Raw genomic sequence first — 22310 nt, 5'->3', positions numbered from 1 at the left:
GAGAGCGGGAGATGGCGGGAGTTCTCAATGTTGTTATACGCATTTGAGGAGAGTACATGTCGGAGAAATCTACAAATATTAAAATTAGAAAGCAAATTGCATCGGCGCTGAATTTCTTTTCACCAGACAACCTCGGTATGAAAAATAAGCATTGTGTGTGTGGGGAAAAGCTTGTTGTTGTGGCTGGTAGTAGAGTTAGCTTTGGCTAAGCATTGCATGTGTCTTGAGTCTTGCTAATCTAATTTAGCATCATCATGCTGCATGGCCTTTTGAACGATGATGTAGGAAAACAGTTTTGTTTCCGTCCTACTGAGTTTAACAGCTCAGTCCCGAGAAGCGTAACTTATTCTATGGATAAATATCATCATACCTTGAGTTTTGCATGAGTGTGTGTGAGTGAGTGAGTCTGACAGAGAATCGACCTTTGCTTGGCAATTAAACCACTCTGACTTAGTTGTTTACCTATATAATTCAGCAAATTTACTTTTTTTACTCTATGTTTCGATTAAGTTCCTTGCTCAGGAGCATTAACTTGGGCAGAGTCAGGTTCAGACCCAGGATCCTTCAGTTACACAGTGGTATCTTTAATCAGTATGCCACCTGCTGACTGCAAGTGGAAAATAAGTCATTCATTTTCCGTTCATACACCGTGAGATGCAGTTTGTAGTGCTGCAGCCACCGATAGCTGTGAGAGAATACACTGCTGTCCTCTTTGCAGGCCCCACCATCATGTTTTCTGACCCAGCAACTCGGACAGATGGAATGCTCCTGGCCCCGCCGAGCTCGGGGGGCGCTGGGGGCCCGGTGTTCGATAGGGTCCAGCCCTCCTACAGCAGCCAATCTGAGTGCTTCAGGGTTGGAGAGCGCAGCTTCAGCCGCCAATATGCGCACATGTACGCCACAAGGCTGATGGAGATGAGGGACATCCTCACCAGCAAAGCCAAGCAGACATGGGGTAAAAACGCACTGCGTGTAGCTTAGTACCAAATGTATTTTTATTGTTTTAATTTTTTTTGTCAGAGAGGTGTTAAAAGTCCTGCACTGAAATAGGTTAGCCTGGTCAAGTGTTTGAGTTGGTTTGTGGTTTCAGGAGCTGATGTGAAAGTGAGACGACTATGTGATCTTCAGAATGGGGAACAGTGTTGCATTGTGGGAACCGTCTTCAAACACATGGAGCTTCAGCCATCCATCCTGAAAGAGATCAGTGAGGAGGTTTGTAACAAAACTCGTACGGAGATCCTGCCAGAACTGGGTTAGTGCTGTGGTAGTTTAACGCAACCTGAAAACAGCCCAATGAACCGTCAGTGGTTTTTGGCTATTGTACCTTCAAGTGAAAATATCTGAAAATCACAAGGGAAATGTGTAGCTGTGTGCAGTTGTGCATTTCTTTAATAAAGAATATTTGCTAGTGTAGAAGCTTACTGGAGCAACATTCATGTAATTATTCAGAAGACCTTTAATATAAAACTTCATTTGTTCATCTTGGTTCATGATAAACACTATTCTTGTGGATAATTTGAATGAACTTTGAATGATCAGTTGACTCTTTTGGATCTTCTTAGATAGGGCTTTTTGACCACTGCTGTAACCCTCTCTTTTTAAGTTGCATTATGTACCTCTATGCATTTGATTTTTCCCTTAGTGTATTGATTATGTCTTTGTGTTCTCTCCAGTTCTGTTGCTATTCAAAACTAATAAAAGCTTTGACTAAGCAATGAAATAGTATCATGCCAAATGTAAAAAATAGCAGAATGTATAAATGGCTAAATGTATTGTTTTGCCTAATTGCTGTCGTTCTCAGCATAACCTGCTGCCCCAGCCACCACGTGCAAAGTACATCAGCCAATCTGATGAACTCATTCTAGAAGACGAGTTGCAGAGAATCAGACTGGAGGGCAACATTGACACGGCCAAGTTTGTCACAGGTTTGTCTCCGCAGTTTGTTTCCTCCCAGTAGTTTGGACTAAGATAATTAGAAGATGGAACTTAGTTTGTGAATGACCTTGAATCTTTTGAACAAAACATAGTAGATGAGCATTACTTACTTTTAAGATTTAGTTAAGGTCCGTGAATATGTATATTAATCTGTATTACAAAGAAATTGTGACTGCTTGCTCTTCATGATGGACCTCAATAAATCAGTTCCACCCACACCTCAATGGCACCATTCTTAATTTTGTGGTGTCTGCCTTCAGGGAGTGTTATTGCAGTGCTTGGAGTTGAGAAGAACGATGGAAAGTTCACCGTGGAGGCTTTCTGTACAGGCGATCTGCCCCCACAGTCCCCTAGATCTCGCCTAAGCTCTGACCGGTGAGCCTCAACTCCACTGACCTTTCTCACAGAATTCTAATTACCAAAAATACTTTTTTTTTTTTTTTTTTTTTCCCGGCAGTTGTCAGAAGGAGAATAGGACAGAGTGCTTTAAAGGCAATGCTTTATTTAAAGTGATCAATTTAATAGTATATGTATTTCTAGCCATGTTTAATTGTGTAACTGATACTAACCTAGGCACTTCCTGTTAACCCTTAATTTTGGACTGGCTTTGACTAAATGTACCTGTACGCTTCCGTGCTGGCTGCAGGTTCGTACTCCTAGCTTCAGGGCTGGGCCTGGGCAGCAGTGGCGGGGACAGCCTTTTGGGCCTGCAGCTGCTAGTGGACATGGTGTCGGGGCAGCTGGGTGATCAGGGTGAGCAGAGCAGGGCAGCTTGCATCTCTCGTGTGCTGCTAGCCGGTAACATGCTGAGCCACAGCACCCAGGACAAGGACTCTCTTAGCAAGGTGAGTGCTGGGGGAAGGTTGTGTGCCACCTACAAGTAGAACATTCCTCACACAGATGACAGGGCCTGAGTCTGGTTCAGTGTTTCTCTTGTTTAAGATAAGTATTCTTGTTCCAGGCCAAATACCTGACAAAGAAGACACAAGCAGGCAGCGTGGAAGCCATTCGTATGCTGGATGAGTTGCTGGTGCAGCTGGTGGTGAGTGCAGACCCCTTTGTCTCGTGCCTTCGGGAGGAGCGTCCCCCCCGCCCTCAAATACAGCGATGTGTCAGAATGCAAATTCCACTTAACTGTCATGTGGATAAATTTTGTTTAATGAACAATGACAATCTCTTAGCTTTTTTCTGTTTTTCTAGCTTCACTCTTGTGACAAAGTAGTGAAAAATGTGGCAGAACTGATTTCAGTTTGCACAGTTCAGAGTTCTCTAAGTGATGATTGAATCAGGAGAATTTCCAGCTAAGCTGTGGTTCCTTCTGTCCCGTGTGTCCTGACCCAAAGGCCTCCGTGCCAGTGGATGTAATGCCTGGACAGTATGACCCCACCAACTACACGCTCCCGCAGCAGCCCCTCCACCGCTGCATGTTTCCCCTGTCCACAGCCTACCCCACATTGCAGCTTGTCACCAACCCCTACCAGGCTGACATCGATGGAGTCCGGTGAGCATCGGGAACATGTGTTCTCTCTTAGTGTTCTTGCAGCTGACTGAACTACAGGGTTGGACCTTTGTCAAGGAATGTTGTTTGTGTGCAGGTTTCTGGGGACTTCTGGTCAGAACGTGAGTGATATGGTGAAGTACAGCAGCATGGATGACCACCTCGAGGTGATGGAGAGCACGCTACGCCTCCGTCACCTGGCGCCCACAGCCCCAGACACCCTGGGTGAGGACCAGTCTAATCCCGTGGACGTGATTAGTCCGATCCCAGTAACGGAAGTGCAGCCTTGCTGACTGTCCGCATGGTGGTGTTTTCTTTTCCAAATTGGAACAGGCTGCTACCCATTCTACCAGAATGACCCCTTCATTCTGCAGGAGTGCCCATATGTTTATTTCAGCGGAAACGCGCCCACCTACCAGGCCAAGAAGATTACTGGTAAGCCGACAGACGCTCGCTTCCTCACTCAGCACTTTCTGCTGTATCCTACAGAACTCAAACAGGAGGACAATGGCTGGATACCAAATGCTCTAATTCATGTAAATGTTTTGGCTAAAGCTTCCTTTCGTACCCATCAAGAGTAGTTGTAATGGCTGTTGTCCTTTTTCCTCCACCCTTCATAATTGTTACTACTGTTACTGTGATTCATCATTAATGATGTAATTGGCTGTTCCTTATATTTGTTATTGGCACTTGATCTTTGTGCTCTCTAGGTGAGGATGGTCAGGAGGTTCTCCTGGTCACAGTCCCAGAATTCAGCAGCACGCAGACAGCCTGTCTGGTTAACCTGCGAAGTCTGGAGTGTGAGCCCATCGTTTTCTCCTCATTCTGTCCTGAGGACGAGGAGGAGAGTGAGATGAACATAAGCCACTGAGAGCATCAGATTCTGTCCTTGATTTTTGTCAGCTTTGCAGTTTGTGCACAGGGCAGCTCTGCTTTTCAGAGTTCATCTCTGCAGTACCCGCACCCGTGCGCCATCACTGCTGCGGTAAATCCATCTGATGGAACAGTTGCCTGTGGTTGTTCATCCATATACCTGCACTTTTTTCCCCCAAGAACCAGAACTCTCAAAAATGCTGCTTTCAGTGAAATTTATGGTTGAAACTCTTAACTGACAAATAAGCAAAAAAGACTTAGCAGATATGTGACATTTGGTACATCGTTTATGGGATCCTTTGGGGAAAAATGCAGCATTTAAAACAAGATTTTACAGATGTTTCCTTCCTTACTTCATAAAACAAATATTAAACAATATTCATTTCTGTATATCAACTGTTATATTTAACCACACTGGCTAAGAGACAAAAATGTAAATAAACCCAAGTTTTTTTTTATAATAAAATGCATCCTCTTATCTTGAGTGGTTGGTAAGTTTTTCTTATGAAATTACTGCACAAAGGGCTATTTTTATTTTTTGGTGCTATCTTACAAAGTGATAGCCACTCCAGGAATGTCATCGCCATTGTCTCTTTTTATTTAACTAACCCGAACAGCCTTCTACATTCTGTTCAATGAGCGCGATCATGAAAAAGGCCTCTCTGCTGTGTCCGGAACTGAAAGCCTGGATTCTTACATTCTAAAGGGAGACGAGCCAAAAAACACTCCTCTTTATGTGCTTTGGTTCTCAGGAGGATAGCCAAACCACCCATTAATCTGTGTATTCGTGTCAAGACAGACATCTTTAAAACTGGGTTCTGGAAAAATTGATTACACACACGCGTTCGTGTACACACAGATGTGCACTAGATAGACTGAACAAAATGACACCTTTCAGACCAAAAGTGTGAATGCATGCTGTTACTGCTGTTTAATAAGTATCTGAATAGTCATAGTAGACATAGTCCTGTGTGGTTGTGTCTCTGCTGACTGACGGGAAGTCGGTCGTAGGGCTCGTGTCCATGTACCAGGAGTCGTAAGCAGAGGTACTGCTCTCCAGGAGAAACTCGGTGGTGGTTGAAATTGGGAAGCTTGTTGTGGGGGGCATGGTTGTTGTTGGAGGATTGGTGGTTGTCGGGGGCATGGTTGTTGTTGGAGGACTGGTGGTTGTCGGGGGCATGGTTGTTGTTGGAGGATTGGTGGTTGTCGGGGGCACGGTTGTTGTTGGAGGATTGGTGGTTGTCGGGGGCATGGTTGTCGCTGGGGCGCTGGTGGTTGTCAGAACTGTGGTTGTGGGAGTTTGGGTTGTTGTCTTCTTTTGACTGGTCAAAAGCTTCTGCTGCCTAAGCCTGCGCAGGCGCATGAGACGCAGACGGCGCAGTCGTGAGGCATGGGACACACCATGCCCCCTAATGCTGTTTTCGCTGGGTCTCCGTCTCCCCATCACAACGTTGCCGTTCTGGAGCAGTGGGATATGCCTGTTTCCGTTCATTGCCATGATCTCCCGGATGCGGTCCCAGTTGGACTTGTTGAGGGTGAAGCTGCAGGGCGTGGCTCCTGGCTCGTATCCCACCACACAGAGGCGGGTTAGGGGAGAGAAGCCCTCCGCTCGCACTGTGACCCGGTACTCCCCAGGGTTCAACAGCCGCCAGTAATCCCCTGTGTCCGCTGAGGAACAGAACATTGTTGATTTCTGTCAATGTCAGATGTCTTCGAGATCCAATGCTATATACACCGAGTTGTGTCAGTCACACTGCTGCTGAGGGAAAGTGCTTTCCTTCCATCTTCCATCTATCATGGAAGATAAACTGGGAATAAATGCTTCTGTTCTTTTTATATGTATATTTAAATCCAGAGAGACTTTCCCCTGATCAATACTAGGTTTTCATCTGTCTGGGCCATTCAGATTTTGGAATCATGGTCAACATGTTGGTAGATGAGGTTTTTTCTTAAGTTCTAAGAATAAGCTTTTAACTTCATGATATACTTTAATATACTTTGCTGAATGCTTTCACACTAATATACTTTCACTCTAAACGTGAGGTGATTTCCCTAAGTTAAAATTTACAAAATGCAAAATATGCCAGTTTCTGAGCTCCAATGGATTCTAGTGTGTTTTGATGAAAGCGGTTGGGTAAATGGTATTATACAACCTCTGAGGCACGGTGAAATGATAAATGTAATATCACATCCAGACCACTCACCTGTCCTCACATCATGGTTCACCCCTTCCACCGAAATGGTTGCGCTGCCAATAGCGTTGCCCTCACGATCCCTCACCACACCCCTGATCCCACGATGCACCTAACAAATAACAGGGACATTTACCAGACCTTGAACTATATGCAGTGTTAACAGTTGCGGTACCATGTCTATTGGTAATTCCCTTTGGATTATAAATTTAAAATATCGCTCACAGTGTTAGTATCAGAATATGTGTACGTGTATGAGTATGTGATGCCCTCACCTGCTCCATGAACACCAAAAGAGCCTCTTTGTTGTTCTCCCACTCCTGCGCGAGCTCACTCTCATGGGGAAACTTATCACAGCCAAGAAAGATGGTCAGCTCGAAACAGTTGGTGTGAAGGTAGCTGAAGTCATTCATGCCTCAAAGTGAAGAAAGGGAGAGTAGCTTGAGTGTCATTGTAAATATGTAGAAATCCTTTAACCATCTGTTCAAATTTATACAATTTCCACAACTGATCAGCACACTCACTGCCCACGATAGGCTTCCAGATTGCACGGTTGACAATCCCCAGACTGCGACTTAAGTCATCCCCGTGACAAGACCCTTGGTAGCTGGTGGCCATGTTGTGATGGGTGGAAGCATACGAGATGGCCAGCCAGCGGAACATGGATTCGTCGGGCAGCTCCCGTGGCTCTTCCTCATTTTCCGGGTAGATCCTCCCCCACATCTCAACATCCTCCTCCTCCTCCTCCTCTTCTTCATACTGGCGTGCAACCCGCCTGCTCCTGCTCTCTTCATTCTCCTCTTTTGCCTTTTTCTTCTGGTGCATGTCATAGGGGTACGAGACAACCTTCTCACCTCCTTGCAAGTTAGCCCCCAGGACAAAGGGGATACTCTGCATCCAGGAAATGATTGCTCTTGTCTCCATTGCAACCTAAACAACACAGGTATAACAGACATATGTGAAAGGATAACAACCATGTTAAGATATTGGTAAGAGTTTGACAGTGAAAACTTCGTTAGGTCAAAATGAACGTTTATGCTAGTGAAGCTGATATAGTCATTCAACGTGTTGCTTTTCTTGAGGTGATTTGTTGAAGTGACAAGTTGCCAAGTGCACTATCTTGAGGAAGATTACAGCTGTTTGGCATGTGGGTATGGACTGTAGAGCTGATAGAGTTGAGTGCCTGCTGTTTGGTCCCAACCTCCCACTTTCTTCCTTTTGACATTACACTTTTGACAATATTTTTGACATATTACATGTACGCTCAAATTCAGAATACTTTGAAAGTGAAAATGCAAATTTGGCCCATGACAAAGTGTTATTTCAGGCAAAAAAACAGTTCTTCAGAAATTACGTATTTTTTGGGAAGATGCATGCTGCACTGTCACAACCTATGCTCTCTGTGGGGTGTAAAGGTGCACCGCACATCACATACGGAGCCATTCTTTGAGAGAAAGCTCTCTGGAATTGGGATGTGGTGATTGGGGGTGGTGTGAGGAACCATGCCCTTGTCCTCTGCTGCCCAAAGGATGCTGTTTAGGTCAGGGAAGTTCTCAAAGATGTCGTAGCCCTCTTCTGTCCAGTGACCGAAATCCCAGTTTCCAAGTTCCGATCCCTAAGGAGTTGAGAACACAACTGTTGGCTTCCAAACAATGGAATGGAAAATAATTAAAATTCAGAATAGCTCAGAGGGTGAAACAGGGGGAACCCTTACAGCTTCAAAGGCCAATTCATGGGCATCAGGGTTGAGTGACGGTGCCAAGTGGATGCGTATTCCGTCCACGATACGGCGCACTCGAGGGTTGCCGTCCTTGTATTCCTTGCATAAGAACTGCATCAGCAGAAGAAGCAGCTCCCGCCCCAGTGCTTCATTCCCATGGATCCCGGCCGTATAGCGAAACTCTGGCTCACCTGAAAGAAACATGGAGAGTTACTCTCAAGATCATCACAAAGACAACTGCTGATAGAAACGAAGCATTGTCTTCTGCTCTCACCTGTCTCATGCTCCCCAGGGTTATCCGAGATCTCCATGACGTAGATCCTACGCCCTTGGAAGCTTTCTCCAATTTCATACATTCTGGTGATATTTGGACACTCCTCGGTGATTGATTTCATCATCTTAAGTGAAAAGGGAAGCAGTGTGACTGATATACCTCATAATGGCCTCAAGATGGGTGTAGAACCATAGCTTGGGATAGGGTCCATACCTGTTCCATGTCTTGGTAGCTGTGATGCCTAAAATCTAAGTCATCCACTGGAATGACCTCATTCTGCATATGGTAATAGCTGTTGCCATCTGAGTGGATGGAAACACAATGTTAGTTGACGATAACCTGGGGAGACCGATGTGAACCGAGACAGCAAGCCAGGCCTAGACTGAGTCCAGTGCCATGGTTTGACTCCAGGTGTATCTCCTTAAAGTGGGAAGCACTCACTGGGTAATGGGCAGCCCATCACCTCCAGCCTCATGCACAAGCTGCCGTTCCAACTCTGGGGGAGGATACGGATGTAACGTGCCACCACGGGCTCTGCAAACTGGGACACCACGGGCGTGTCTTTGTCCACATTGGCGAAGAACAGCTGAGAACCAAAGGTGAATACTGCATGACCCATCTTCGCACAGGGTAGGATGCTTTTTAAAGGGAAGCACACTGATCAGCAGGGAGGTTGTGAGCCTGTCAGCAGTGGCTGTTTTAACATTAAACTTGTTATGGCAATACCGTAAGTGTCCATTAAGAAACACTCTGAATGACATTACGTCTAAATCATATCATTATCAAAGGTGGAATTTCCGTTGCTGTGCTACTTAAGTGTTTCATGGGCCAAAGTCACAACTGACAATGGAACTCCGTTTATCTAGAAGTAGGTGGTGCCTCCAGTCACAATGATTGAGAATACTGACCCACTCGGAGTAGCTGTCTTGCAGCACAGTCCACTCCCGGCTGTCGTTGCTGAAGGCCACATAGTAGGACATGACAAAGTCTTCGCTGTTATAGTGGGAAAGATTAAAGATGAAAATCACAGCTGCCCTGTCAGGTCCCGGAGATACTCTAATTAGCTCTTTACTCTCTCAGTGTTTATTTGTGTCTGTCTGTGTAATTATGTTTCTTAATGACTGTTAATTTTTAGTTTATTTTAGGGGTGGCTGGGGTGTGTGAACCATTTTTGTATAAAATGGGGTTACATACTGTGTTTGCTCTGTATGAGTCACTGTGTTTTACTCCTTGTAAAATTGTAAAACTAAAAAAAAAAAAATCACAGCTGCATGCTTGGGTAGCCCAGATGAAAAACAGAGATGATAAACAGAGCAAAACTCATCAAAACACGTAGAACAAGACTTACTGCTGTGAAGAATAAACAATGGATATAGTTGCGCAATGAGAGAGACCTCTTACCTTGTTTTAGAATCTCTGCCCTGGGTGATGACCCCTGTGAACTCTGTGTCCTGGCGTGCATCCACCTCAAACCAGTGCTCTGTCTCCCCAGGATTGGCACACCAAGCACCACCATACACATCATCCTCATCCTCTGAGGCCTGAAACCCGCAGAGTTATTCACAGTGTCGTTGCGTCCTTAGTCAACCTACATCGTGATGCAGCGTGTCAATCACGGTTCGTTGGGTCCAGGTACGGTTCCCCACCTGGATGTTGAGGCGTCCTCTCTGAGGGCCAAAGCCATGATAGGACATGGAGGATGCCAGGAGCTGGTCATTCTCCACCCGGTGGGACTCAAGACCCAGTGGAGGGCATTCTGCGGGAAAGATGAAGCATTCAGACATCAGGACGAGGACATATGAAAGCAAGAGGAAATTTAATGATATTCTTCTCTATGCTGCTCTGCTTTGGGTGTTGTGTTTGTGACACGCAAAGCAAGAAAGAAGGCACACAAACTATCAGAGCCCCAGATGTGTCACACTGGCTCTGAGAACATGCTGGAAAAGAGTTCCGTCTCATTCTGCAGCCGAACAAAGGTAGGGTACGGAGCCAAAAGTAACTCAGACCCTTCCAGGAAACAAGGAAGTGTTGCAGTTGGAGGTCTTTCAGATACTCTCAGGCATGCCTTCATGTCCAGGGCCGGGGGTAACAGAGTACTTTGGCCAAGTTGGACTGTCAGTCCGTCATATTTTTTAAATATATTACATATAAGAAAGAATCCCAGGTGTCTAGGAAGGGAAAGCCTTGCAGTTTATTTTTCCTTTTGTGGCAGTAATGCAGGAAATGTGTACAAATGTAGTGGATTTTAGGAGCAATCATAACTAATAAGACATGATGTCATTTTTGTGCTGTGTTTGCACAGTGAATTGAAATCTATTTCCGTCGTTCAGTTGTCAGATGATTCAGCAAAGGGAATTGTCAGTGTGCTTTTTGTACAGAACACTGAAGGTTTTGGGTTCCACTCTATGGGTCCAAGTGGAAAAAGGGATAAAGTGGAAGAGAACTGAAATCGGGGCGTGGGGACGCAGCGGGTTTGGCCTGTGTCTGCTCTCCAGTGGGTCTGGGGTTCGAGTCCCGCTTGGGGTGCCTTGTAGTGGACTGGCGTCCCATCCTGGGTGTGTCCCCTCCCCCTCCGGCCTTACGGCCTGTGTTACCGGGTTAGGCTCCGGGTTGCCGCGACCCCGCTCGGGTCAAACGGTTTCAGTCAACGTGTGTGTGTGTGTGTGAGAACTGAAATCTAAAGAAAGGAAACGTGTCAACCAACAGCTTCACCCAAGGCAGAGCTGAGGAAAATGTACAGAATGTAACTTTTTAGCACGTAAAATTAGAAATGCTTCATAATAATAGCGTTATATCTTGTCGCCAACATACGATAACTCCACTTGGTCCTTACTCTTTGGCTCCCTGTAGATGGGTGGTGGCCTGGCTCTCGCGTTTTCCTCCTCCTCCTCCTCCTCCTCCCACATTTTCCTCTGTTTTTCTACCGTGGAATAGAGAGGGAGAGAAAAGAGGCACTTGTGAAATGCGAAGTGATTTCTTAGGTGAGTGTAGAAACATCCATCAACGTCCATCTTCACGTGCTGGTCCACGGACAGTTAAATTGCCGAAAGCAACATCTGAGCCGAGCGGCGACGAATCGCTTTTTCGGAACGCTCATTACGATGCGTGGATTTCCACTTCGGTCACAGCAGTTCGCATGTGTGCTATTCCTACCGGCGTCCATCTGCTATCGGGATCATTTAAGAAGTGATTCACTGTGCGCTGGAAAATTCCATAGTTGTGAAAAAGATTTGAGGCACGCTTTGAGACTCTCTATAGATCACAGTTATTTCATTATATTTTTTTTGCTAGTCAGCATTTTACATATCCTGCCTCTGAGAATTCTGTGCCAGACTGGTCCGCTTTTAAATGCGGCGCAGATGTCAACTGTAATGATAGCGATGGGGATATTAGGTTTGACCCACGACCACTGTTGTCTCATAGAGCAGCATCCTGGCTGCCACTTGTCTTTTCCTGCCTTTTGTAAGTGATGATTATGTAGAGGCATTTACTCTTGAAATACAAGACAGGTGATGGCTGATGTTTTGTCGAATGTATGGCATAGTGACCTAGTTTTCTGTTGTATTATTCAAGGTGTTTTTACGACATTTACATTTATTTATTTAGCAGACACTTTTCTCCAAAGCGACTTCCAATGAACTCTCTGTAGTGTTACCAGACCACACACCTTATTCACCACGGTGACTTACGCTGCTAGATACACTACGTCACTCCTCCATACATCAGTGGAACACACTCTCTCACACTAGGGGGGAACCTGAACAGCATGTCTTTGGAGTGTGGGAGGAAACCAGAGCACCCGCAGTAAACCCACACAGACATGGGGAGAGCATGCAAACTCCACACAGACAGGGATCGAACCCACATCCTCTCGCGCCACCAAGTCGCTGCGAGACAGCAGCGCTACTCGCTGTGCCACCATGCCGCCCACAGGGCTTGTCCGTCTGGAGCGTTTCTCCTTTTGCAGCTCGATTCATTCCTTTGTTCAGTCCTCCAGCTACACGCAGCTACAACCCCACGGAACACATCCAGCTAGAGATGATATACACACTGTCACTTTCTCAGCTGTGCCTGCGTGTCGCAGGAAGTGTCTGAGCAACCGGACCTGAAGCCTCCCTCTGCTTCTTGCCGCTTTCGCTTGCGAAAACGGGCACGTGGCAACAGATGTTTTTCTGAAACCCCCCGTGTCTTTTTTCCTCACTGGTCCTGCTTTCAATTCTGTTTCATTCCGTTTCCCCGTTTCATCCACCACCGCCCATCCCGGCTACCGCCTGCTTTTGCTCAAATCTTCAAACTTCATTAAAGCTGAAATCCCTCCGCATTCCAGGTCATTGCCCCAACCCTCGTTTCTTTTCTCCAGCCATTATCAGGGAGGGGATTTTCTTTCCTGCACGGAAGATTCTCGCTGCCCTTTTCCGTTTCATTCGAGTTTTCCACATCCTATGTCAACGCAGTGAATGGAGTCTAGCACAGCACATGGTCATACCTTTTTCTTCTAACTCTTTTTGCTCCTTTTCCCTTATCTCCTCCAGCCTCTTAGCATCTGTGAAAAGTAAGAAAGGGTGCAAGAGAAATCTGAAGAGCGATTTTAAACAAGGGCTTAAATGTGACTAAGAAGGGCCTACTGCTTCCGATGAGTCAAAGGCAATTGCTATTTTAATTTACGGGCTTTTTCAAAAAAAAAAAACCTAAAAATTCAGCTGCGGTGAAGTGAAACGCCGTCACAATCAGAGCCGCTGCAAAGGGGGAAATCTGGTCTTCTCGCTCTTCGGACTTTCTGCACAACTTCTGACATGTGCGGCCAAAGCACTTATTATTTATAGCGTTAGATATATTTATCTAATTATTTATATTACTATTAGATATGTTTTACTGCTATGCGGACAAAATGTTGTTAAAACTCTAGTTCCAGAAAAGTGTTGTATAAATTCTGCACTCCTAGGAGAGTAAAAGATGTAAAAGGTAAAACCATTGTCAATGACATACTGTATCTGTAGTCGTAGTCCTCAAACCATGGCTTTTCAACAGGTGGTAGAGGTGGAGGACTGGGCTCTATAAAGTGTGGAGAAGGTGGGGGACTGGGCTCTGTAAAGATAATTTGTTAGCCATCAGTGAAGAAGGATTTGCTGGTTTTTTTTTTTCCATATTGCGATGCAAACTGACCCAACACTCCCCTAAGAACTGAGCATATCGCTGCTCAATAGTCACCGACTCCCCCGCACTAGAGGAAATGCCTGTGAGCCTAGTGGTCATGGACCAGGTTGTTTTTTTTTTCCTTAGATGGGTAATCTGATGCACTTCAAATAAACTTGAGACTCGTGGCTGTTAAATTTGGCTCATTTCAAACTAATGACTGACACAGGCTAACAGGCAATTCCTTGAATATCTGAAAAGGAGTCATGATGAAGAATTTTAACATGATCACCAGCCTTCTCTTCTCACAGCTTCACATTTAATTTGGCATTTTAAAGGGTAAGATGTCAGGCAGCCTGTAGTTTGCAAGAGTACTCTCAGCTTAAAGCGCAGCACGGTAACTCCTACGCTGATTGCCACCCCTGAGGGTTAGTAGATGTAATGTCACCTGGGATGGGATAGCGCCAATCCTCTGTGGGAATAACCGTTTTGCCATAGGGGAAGTGAAAGGGTCCAAGCTCATCATCTGTTACACAGGTAAGACAAAAAAGAGGAAATACATTACCGAAGTTTTTTCCCCGTAGTAAACTAATAGTAAACTAATGCTGCTCGGCCTCTTCAATTCCACATATTTAAATCCACTACGCGGCCACACCCAAAAATACCACGTGTTGAAACGTACATGTTGGATCCCAGTAGTCATCCTCCTCCTTCCTCATCACCTCTGTTTCAGTCACAATCACTGGGGGCGCTGACGTCTCCGGCGCCTTCCAGAGGAGGTCTTCTGCAGTAGAAAGAGAGGCGATGGTCTTATTGCGGCACCACTGTATTTATAGCTCACATGCAGCTCAGAGCTCTTCGTTGGCACAAGGCAACAAAGGAAGGAGGGACTCCAGCAGCCCCACATTATCATTATGATGTGGTTGACACAGGGACAGAGGACATTTCCCTGGGATTTACTGCCTCGGGAAGACGCCCGAGATACCGCTGTGGTCCCACCACCGGCCTGAGGAGGGTGGTGTTTGAAGGTGGAGCTCTCTCACCATGGTCTGGTTCTGGGTAGTAGTATTCCTCCATCTCTGGAGCTTCAGTGGAGAACACTAAAGAGATGAGTACACAATCAACCACGTGATGCAGCATTTGTATGTTATAGTTTGCTTTCAGGTTGTTTGAGAGTTGTCTTATGGTAGAAAATTAATGTAAAAATGTATTTTTATGTTATATTTTTACCGTATACCATGTATTGATGTATGGATGGAAGGTGTGTGGGCTGATAACACTACATAGAGTTCATTGGAAGTCGCTTCGGAGAAAAGCATCTGCTCAATAAATACATGTAAATGTAATGTAAATTTTGCATTGCTGAAAGATTCGAGCTTCAGCTTACTGAAAGCAGACTGTGGGCAGGAGAACTTCATGTTCTTTGTTAACTTGTGAATAGGAGAGTTTTTGTCTTGCTAGACAGTTTGTCCAACTTAGGAGGGTTTTGATCATACGTGCAGCGGACATTTACGCGTACTCTCGACACCGTACTGTTTCTAGTCAACAGAAATGATATAAAAACTTTGAGATGTTGGTAGCTTCTGGATTCTGACTGTTTGAGAGCAGCCCTCAACTGTGTGTGACTGGCTCTAGGGCTCGTGGCCCATCAAGGATACACTGATGGGTACCTACACTTCTCCTTGTCCCAGCCCACAATGTAGTCCTCTTCCACCAGTCTGGGGGTTGTTGTTGGAGGTCTTTCTGTCTGCACTTCCTCCTTCACGTGCTTGTGCTTCTTCCCAGACTTGTCTCTGTTCTTCTTGGACCCCTTTGGCTTTTTGGTAGACTTGGGAGCTTTGGGTTTTTTTGTGGCCTTGGGGCCCTTTGGTTTCTTGGTGGGCTTGGGTTCTTTACGCTTCTTACCCTTGCCCTCCTTCTCAGCTGCTTTCTTGAGCCTGGCTGTGGTAGGGTGGGGTAGGTATTGAGCAATGCAGAGGAAAAGGGTGCAAGAACAATGTATTAAGAGCAGGAAAAACCTTTTTTAAAAAAAAAAAAAAAAACATTCTTAGTTTCTTCTGTTCATCTTTAAAACTTTTAAATGTGACAACACTAGGCTTTTGCAGTATAGACTGGAGAGTATTTCCTGCTAAGAAACCATGTCAAAAGGAGTGGGGGGAAAAAAAAAAAAACTTCAGAAAATTATTGAGTAAAGAGCAAACATTTGTCTATTGGATGCACTGTGTGGGCACTTTAGGTGTGCGGTTTAGTCATGTAGAGAGCGAGAAGATATCAATGCTGTGCCAAACAGAATAGCACGGGGGTCTATCAGCTCCATATGGCGTCTATGAAAGGTGGCCTCTGGGTTGTGCCGTCAAGAGCAAATCCTCTTCACTTTTACAAAGCCATCATCACTTGACATATTGCCTGCAGGTGCTCTTATTGCTAAACTGCTATGAGAAAACTGGCTCTAAATGAAGCTTTAAAAATCCCTGTGGCCAAACACAGGCAAGGGCAGGTGTATGTTATTATTATGTTATTATATATGTTATTGTGTTATTCTATATGTCTGGCAGACCTCCACTAAAGTGTATATCAAACTTCTGGTCTTAAAGAACAAACTCTATCATCCGATTGCCACATTCATGCTTACGAAATTCCTTAATGTTACACACATTGCCGCATGATGCTTTTAACCAAAAAATACATGGTCACTTGTGCAGATTTTGTGCAGCTGGATATGGACTAATTTCAGATGTTAAATGGACCTGAACTGCATAAACAAAAAATATTGTAGCGTAAAGCCACCCTCAAGCTTATAGATGTCAAGGTCAAGTACATTTTAAGCCACGCATGTCTCATACATGTCAGATGTTTGTTTTTGGTCCAAATCCATTCACACTCTAATGGTGCACAGAGTAAACATTCGAAACTCTATTGCAGGAAGAACAGTTTAATCACATAATTTTGGGACAGTTACACTTTTTTTCTGGCAACTGCCTTTCTTTGCTGGCTTGAGTTTTACTTGGCTGCCTACAGTAATGAGACTGTTTGCCTGAAAATAAGAGCGCAGCGATACAAGTCAAGCTGTTAGGATTCGGATGAAAGGAAGCTGTTCTGCCTATGTGAAGGGAAAAAAAAAAAAAAAATAAGATAATAAATTAGTGAGATGGAGCTGGTGGAACAGCCAGGGACACTTCGTAATGTGGAGATTGTGATCTTCTTCGCTCGGCGTTAAGGATGATCGCTTGTGAGGAGCCTAAGGTGGAACGCTCCTCAGACATTCTAGAGCGCGAGTAACCGTGGATGGAGAGTATTCCACTGACTCTGTGCAAGTGAAATTGGCCTCATGAGACCTCACGGGAGACCCAGGAGTTGGAATCGAAACGGATCTAGGAGACCAGAGCACACCCAACATGCCAGAACCCCCATTAACCCTATTCCTGAACCAGTCGCCTGCCGTTGGCACTGCACAGACAGCAAACTGCGAGGCCTTTTACTGACAGCACTGGTACTGACTGATACTGACGGTGGTATGGTATTAGAGTACACCTCCAGGATACTCTATGGTCTTAGGGTCTGCTCTTCTGGGTGCTTTAAAATCCTTTTTCACTCCATGAAATGCATAACAAGAATGCCAATCCCTCATAATTTAGTTAGTTTATTATGTCTTGAGCTCTTCCTGTTCTTTTCTCTCGGTTAAGACGTTATTGCGTACTTTGAAATGAAAAACGGAGTAATTTGTGGATTTTTAAGGTTATGTTTGTTCAGCCTTTTCCACTCTCTGAGTCGCTAAGTCCGATAGAAGGAATTATGAAATGGTTTTTGGAAAAGAGGGGTTTTGGAAAAGGCACTCAGTTTTCATGGAAACTCCTCATCTTCTCTTCCAGGTCTCATAATCTCTAATTAAGGAGTGTTTGTGCCAGAAAAATCTTCTGTCATAACATCACCGTCCTTGGAGTTTGTCCTACTTTTCTGGTGTTCAACAAGATACAAAAACAATGTATTATATCACTTCTGAGAGCTTTTTTTCTACAATTTATGAGTGTACTTTGATTTGAAGCCCCATCTGTAGACATATCCAACATTTTTATGAACACGTCACAGACAAAGTGCTTCTTGGGTTTCAGAAGCCTCGAATCAGTTCTGTAACGCAGCGGAAATAACCTAATACTCCTGCAAAACGTTTCTTTTAAAGTGTGATGAAAAGACAGAAGACGAAGAGCCAAGGGTTGTAAGAGGAGCTCAAGAAAATAACGAATTCTGCGTGACGGGAACATTTTCTAGTTTACTTTTAAAAATTGTTCATGGATTGGTTACGTGCTTAGTCATCGGAAGAAATAAATTCACCATTGCCTTTCCTCTGCAAAGAATCCTGTTGTAGGACGTAAGACATTAAGTTTAGAGTTAATCACACAAAAAAAAGCATCTTAAATCAGGGAGCTGAGGACATGCAGATGGTTGGAGGCATTATAGCAGAAGTATAATGTTTAGTCTCTCTTTGCCTAAAACCACAAAGAGTTAACACATTTCAGCTTGAAAGGGGGAAAACTAACAGTGGGTTTAAATACTAAAACTTTTCTTTGTTCATTCCATAACTGTAGGTCCTCAGAGTCAAAGTGCTGGTGTTTCTGAAAACCTTCTGTAAAATGTTCTGATTTTAAAGCCCTGAGCTAAGAAATTGGAGTACACTGCCTTTCTAGAAGATTCAGCTCAGATTTATGTTACACTCAGGCGTCAGTCTGCACTTTGCATTTATATCACACACACACACACATTGTCTGAGACCGCTTGTCCCAAGCGGGGTCGCGGCAAACCGGAGCGCACTAATAGCCCGGCAACACAAGGCGCAAGGCTAGAGGGGGAGGGGACACACCCAGGACGGGACGCCAGTCCACAGCAAGCAGGACTCGAACCCCAGACCCACCGGAGAGCAGGACCCGGCCAAGCCTGCTGCGCCACTGCACCCCCCCTGCATTTATATCGGTGGATGTCAATGTATTCAGCACATGCCTCACCAAGGACCCTGGCTTCTCGCACAGCAAACTCATCCAAACTTTTCTCATCTCATCTCCGGCGCTACATGTGGAGACCTTGCATGTCTGAACCCAGCGCTGTCTGCTCCTTTCATTTTACCTGCCAGTCTTTCTTCCTTGGATTTCTTCTTCTTCGGTTTGACCCTGAGAGCCCCCATCTCAGCTTCCATGGCGGGGTGGATCTCAGCCACCTCATCTTCGCGGTCCTCCTGCAGCTCTGCTCTCCGGCGAGGTCGGACTCCCCCCGGCGCCGCGACTCGCGAGTCTGCGCTGTGTCCAAGCGTCAGCAGACAACACACAGCCAGCAAGGCGACACCTAGCCCCAGGGCGATTCCCCTCATCTTTAACCGCCAGCCGGTGTGGGTGGAGAGTTACAAAGTGCTTGCAACCCTTAATCAGCGTCAGTGACAAACAAATATGGAAATAAGGCAGAAGTAGTTGTAGGCAGGTACAGGTACTCCAAGGCTGAAATGCCGCCAAAAATGGAGGGTAAAATAGGATTCTACAGGTACGAGCGCATCGATAATCCTCGAGGAAAAGTGGACGTTCGGTCGAGTTAATCCAACAAGACAAATGAATGGATCCAGCGAGTTCTGGAGCACAGGTCTATCGGAGGAGGCGGAGAACTGTGTCCCGGTCGCGGCTCGGAAGAGGCATGGAGAGCACCTACTGCACGGATGAGAAAGGAAAACTGACAGCTGCAGCGAGGCCACCCGCAACCCTGTGGAGGACGGGCAGACGGCCGTCTCGAGGTCTGCTGTTCCGGACGGCCCTGATACGAGCCCCTTTGCAGTGTGTCGCAGAGAGGGAAGGGAGGGAGCCTTACACTCTGCTAAGCTCCAGAGGTGGAGACTCACAGTGGAAGGGGGTGGGTGATGATATCGAACCCCTGTCGCTCACTCACAGTGGAATTCTCCCCAAAAGTTGAACAAACAGTGGTGCACAAAAGGCAGAGGGACACGAAAACAACCTTTTTTTTCCCCCCCAGAGACTCGTCCATTTCACTCGGACTGGACGGCGAAAAAAAGGAGGGAAAAAGCACGACTCTCTATCAAACCAGATCTCGGTCGCTCGGTTTTCCGCGCTTTTCTCTCGCAAAGGCCGCGAAGTGAAGGAAGCGGGGGCTGAAGCTGGCCCTTCTCCGGCCTCTTATGAAGGAGCAGCTGGTCGCGCTTCGCTTCATACGCGGAGGGGCTTTGCGAGGTCAGTGCCAATGTTATGTTAACAGAGTCGAAGAGACTGCCTGTGGCAGATAAGGGTTTGTGAGGTTCGGCGACTGTGGTGGAAATAAGGAGCCGTAACAAACCCGAAGGACTAGACAGGGGTTCGGAAGTAGACTCTAGACACGAGAGGGCAGTCACTTTTCCACGCTGAAGGTTCTTAATTAGAAGCAGATGAGCGATTGCGTGTTACGTCTCTTGCTGTTCAGCAAAGTCATTATCATCACACAAATTCACCGCAGCAATGAGTCTACGGGAAGATCGGCTTTTTTCTGCTGCTGCTTCGTCAAGTGTCATTCTATACCATCCCTGTCGCGATGACCCTCCTCATTGGGACATACACCGTGCGACGCGAGGATCGTAGAAAATGTTGGTGGTCTTCGTAGCTCGGGTAGATGGTTGAGGTGTTCGGTTGTTCGCCGAACTTGGCGACGAAACGTTTGCAGCCAAGCTCGGCGAACAACCGAACACCTCAACCGCATGACGGTTTTGCAAACAGCATATGAACTCATTAAACCCCTTTTGGCGTCTTGTGACAGGTACGGTCATATGAATACAAAGAAACGAATGCGTTCGCATTACTTGCATCTCCCGACCACAACAGTTCATTTAACATTTTGTATTTCAGGGGCATTTTTTTTACCGTAATACTTAATGATCTAAAAGGAATTGGAAGCGTGTGGCCAGAATTTTGACTCAGATCCAGAGATTGCACCTGGCTCTCCCCTTCCAGCGATGGGGGCAGATGGATGACATCCCAGGTATTTAGGAGGAAAAAGCCAATGCTTAAAAGAGCAGGTAGTTACTTGAATTTCCACGCTAGTAGAGACTAGATATTACAACATTATATCTGTTTGAGTGGCTGTTTTTATCCATCGGGGTATCACTGTCAGTTTGAGGGCCCTTGAAGTGCATTGTGTGTCTTTAATGGATAGAAATTGCTCACAAAATGCCAGCATTTCCGTATTAGGGTGTACAGATGAGGTGGGGAGTCAGTTAATCTTGGACCTGTTGTTTTCTCCCAGCCTTAGTAGTTGTGTTTTCCCCTCCATCCATGCCTACGGGTTTTTTTTTTCTTTTTTTTTTTTGTTTCCTACAATTGTTTTTAACCGGGCTGGTATTTTTTCTGCATCTCTGCATTTTTAAACAGCACAAAAATGAACTGAACCGAAATAAATCTGCTTCAAAGCACTCGAACGGTGATGTTTAAGTCACGTATTTTTTAAGAGGAGCCAGGTGCCGTGGCTTCGGATCACCAACTGCGGGCGGCGTTCGATTCCGCTCTGCTCGCCAGCTAAGGCGCGAGGCAAACGGGAAACAGTTAGGCGGCTGTGGAAATGCTCTAGAGCAGGTGTGCACCCATAGACATGCTGTAACTCCCAGGAACAATGTGCTCTTGTAACAGCAATTTTGGCCACAGTGCAGGATCCCCCTACAAGTGTTTATACAGTAGTAAACAGTAATAATAGGGTGGCAGGTGGAGTAATGGGTAGAGCTGCGGCCTTGCGCTCCAAAGGCCCAGGATTTGGAGAAAAGTGTGAGCTAAATAAATGTCACGGGGTTCAGCAGCAGTTTTAATTGTTTCATATATACTGTAGCTGTCATGAAAAGAGCAAATCCCATACATATGATGGAACAGAACAGCATGTGAAACAGCAGTTCATGCTGTTTTGAAGGCCGGGTGGAAGTGTCGGCTGTGGCTATATCGACCGACTCAAGGCCACCTCTCGCAGGGCATCACGATGGGCGCCTGCGTCCCGTCCGCTTCCGACCGATGGAGAAGCTGCGTGATCAGTCCTGGTCTTCAGTATCAAGTTTACAATTTTGCTGTGTGTCCATAAACAAGAGGAAAAAGGCAAATTGCTCATCACGATTTAGTGATTACATAGCGTACAGGACAAGAGGTAAACATGATCCAGGACTGAAGATGTTTTGTTCAAGGCTACTAGACCTGCTTTTTGGCTGGTAAAATGTGTCGCTGTTAACTACCTCCCGAGACAGCACACTCCACGCCTCTGCTGTGGAAAAGGCGTAGCCTTGAATGCAGCCAGGTGGGTGATGTCATCCTAACGGAAAGAATACATGCAGATCGGTAGAGTGCGCACGTCACACAGATGCCGCCACGTGAGCCGTGCTGAGGTGTGGGGGGAAGAGGGAGCCGGGAGCAGTTTGGTACCAGAAGGATCCCCAGGTGCACATGGAAGCATTCATGTACCCGCTTGCAATAAGGATTTGGAGTGTTTCTCCTACTGATTCTTAAACAGTTTCTGGCCTTCATCCCAGGTGTGTTGTGCCGTAGCGGAGCCTGGACGGTAAGCCGTTTATAGAGGAGCACGGCTACAGACTGATGGAGGAGCGGAGCAGCGTAGCAGCGTAGCCTGACGTCTGCTCGGAGAGCGACGGCAAGAGAGAAGAGAGAAAAACGTCGAGACGGAGAAAGGCAGAGAAAG

The 22310-nt window shown here is 45.9% G+C and overlaps 2 protein-coding genes across 2 annotated transcripts; one reads left to right on the top strand and one right to left on the bottom strand.

Moving 5' to 3' along the window:
• pold2 (polymerase (DNA directed), delta 2, regulatory subunit) lies at positions 1–4911 on the top strand. The gene is made up of 11 exons (XM_018762407.2): positions 1–135; positions 719–955; positions 1091–1212; positions 1802–1925; positions 2196–2310; positions 2582–2780; positions 2897–2977; positions 3279–3436; positions 3531–3658; positions 3767–3868; positions 4144–4911. The coding sequence occupies exons 1-11, from the start codon at positions 57–59 to the stop codon at positions 4302–4304; spliced, it is 1506 nt and encodes a 501-aa protein (XP_018617923.2). The 5' UTR covers positions 1–56; the 3' UTR covers positions 4305–4911.
• A 91-nt stretch (positions 4912–5002) lies between these two features.
• On the bottom strand, positions 5003–19763 carry LOC108940322 (inactive carboxypeptidase-like protein X2). The gene is made up of 20 exons (XM_018762380.2): positions 18741–19763; positions 15300–15566; positions 14669–14725; positions 14308–14409; positions 14074–14151; positions 13479–13577; positions 12979–13035; positions 11326–11412; positions 10139–10248; positions 9894–10033; positions 9401–9485; positions 8934–9078; positions 8706–8794; positions 8493–8616; positions 8213–8409; positions 7934–8113; positions 7023–7428; positions 6774–6913; positions 6511–6610; positions 5003–5974 (listed from the first exon to the last, which is right to left on the bottom strand). The coding sequence occupies exons 1-20, from the start codon at positions 18979–18981 to the stop codon at positions 5238–5240; spliced, it is 3441 nt and encodes a 1146-aa protein (XP_018617896.2). The 5' UTR covers positions 18982–19763; the 3' UTR covers positions 5003–5237.
• Positions 19764–22310: the final 2547 nt, after the last annotated feature.

The sequence above is a fragment of the Scleropages formosus genome, chromosome 12 (assembly GCF_900964775.1).
Source record: "Scleropages formosus chromosome 12, fSclFor1.1, whole genome shotgun sequence".
Taxonomy (NCBI): domain Eukaryota; kingdom Metazoa; phylum Chordata; class Actinopteri; order Osteoglossiformes; family Osteoglossidae; genus Scleropages; species Scleropages formosus.
The sequence above is the reverse complement of the archived record's forward strand: the minus strand, read 5'-3'. Positions and strand labels throughout refer to the sequence as shown.

What these genes read in the sequence shown, in the direction of transcription:
- LOC108940322 (XM_018762380.2), bottom strand. Translation starts at nt 18,981, where the DNA reads ATGAGGGGAATCGCCCTGGGGCTAGGTGTCGCCTTGCTGGCTGTGTGT. An exon ending in GGCAGAGATTCTAAAACAAG is followed by an intron (nt 9,486 to 9,893) that starts GTAAGAGGTCTC and finishes CCACTATAACAG; the next exon opens with CGAAGACTTTGTCATGTCCT. An exon ending in TTTTGGTGTTCATGGAGCAG is followed by an intron (nt 6,611 to 6,773) that starts GTGAGGGCATCA and finishes GTTATTTGTTAG; the next exon opens with GTGCATCGTGGGATCAGGGG.
- pold2 (XM_018762407.2), top strand. Translation starts at nt 57, where the DNA reads ATGTCGGAGAAATCTACAAATATTAAAATTAGAAAGCAAATTGCATCG. An exon ending in CTTTTCACCAGACAACCTCG is followed by an intron (nt 136 to 718) that starts GTATGAAAAATA and finishes TCCTCTTTGCAG; the next exon opens with GCCCCACCATCATGTTTTCT. An exon ending in ACAAGGACTCTCTTAGCAAG is followed by an intron (nt 2,781 to 2,896) that starts GTGAGTGCTGGG and finishes TTCTTGTTCCAG; the next exon opens with GCCAAATACCTGACAAAGAA.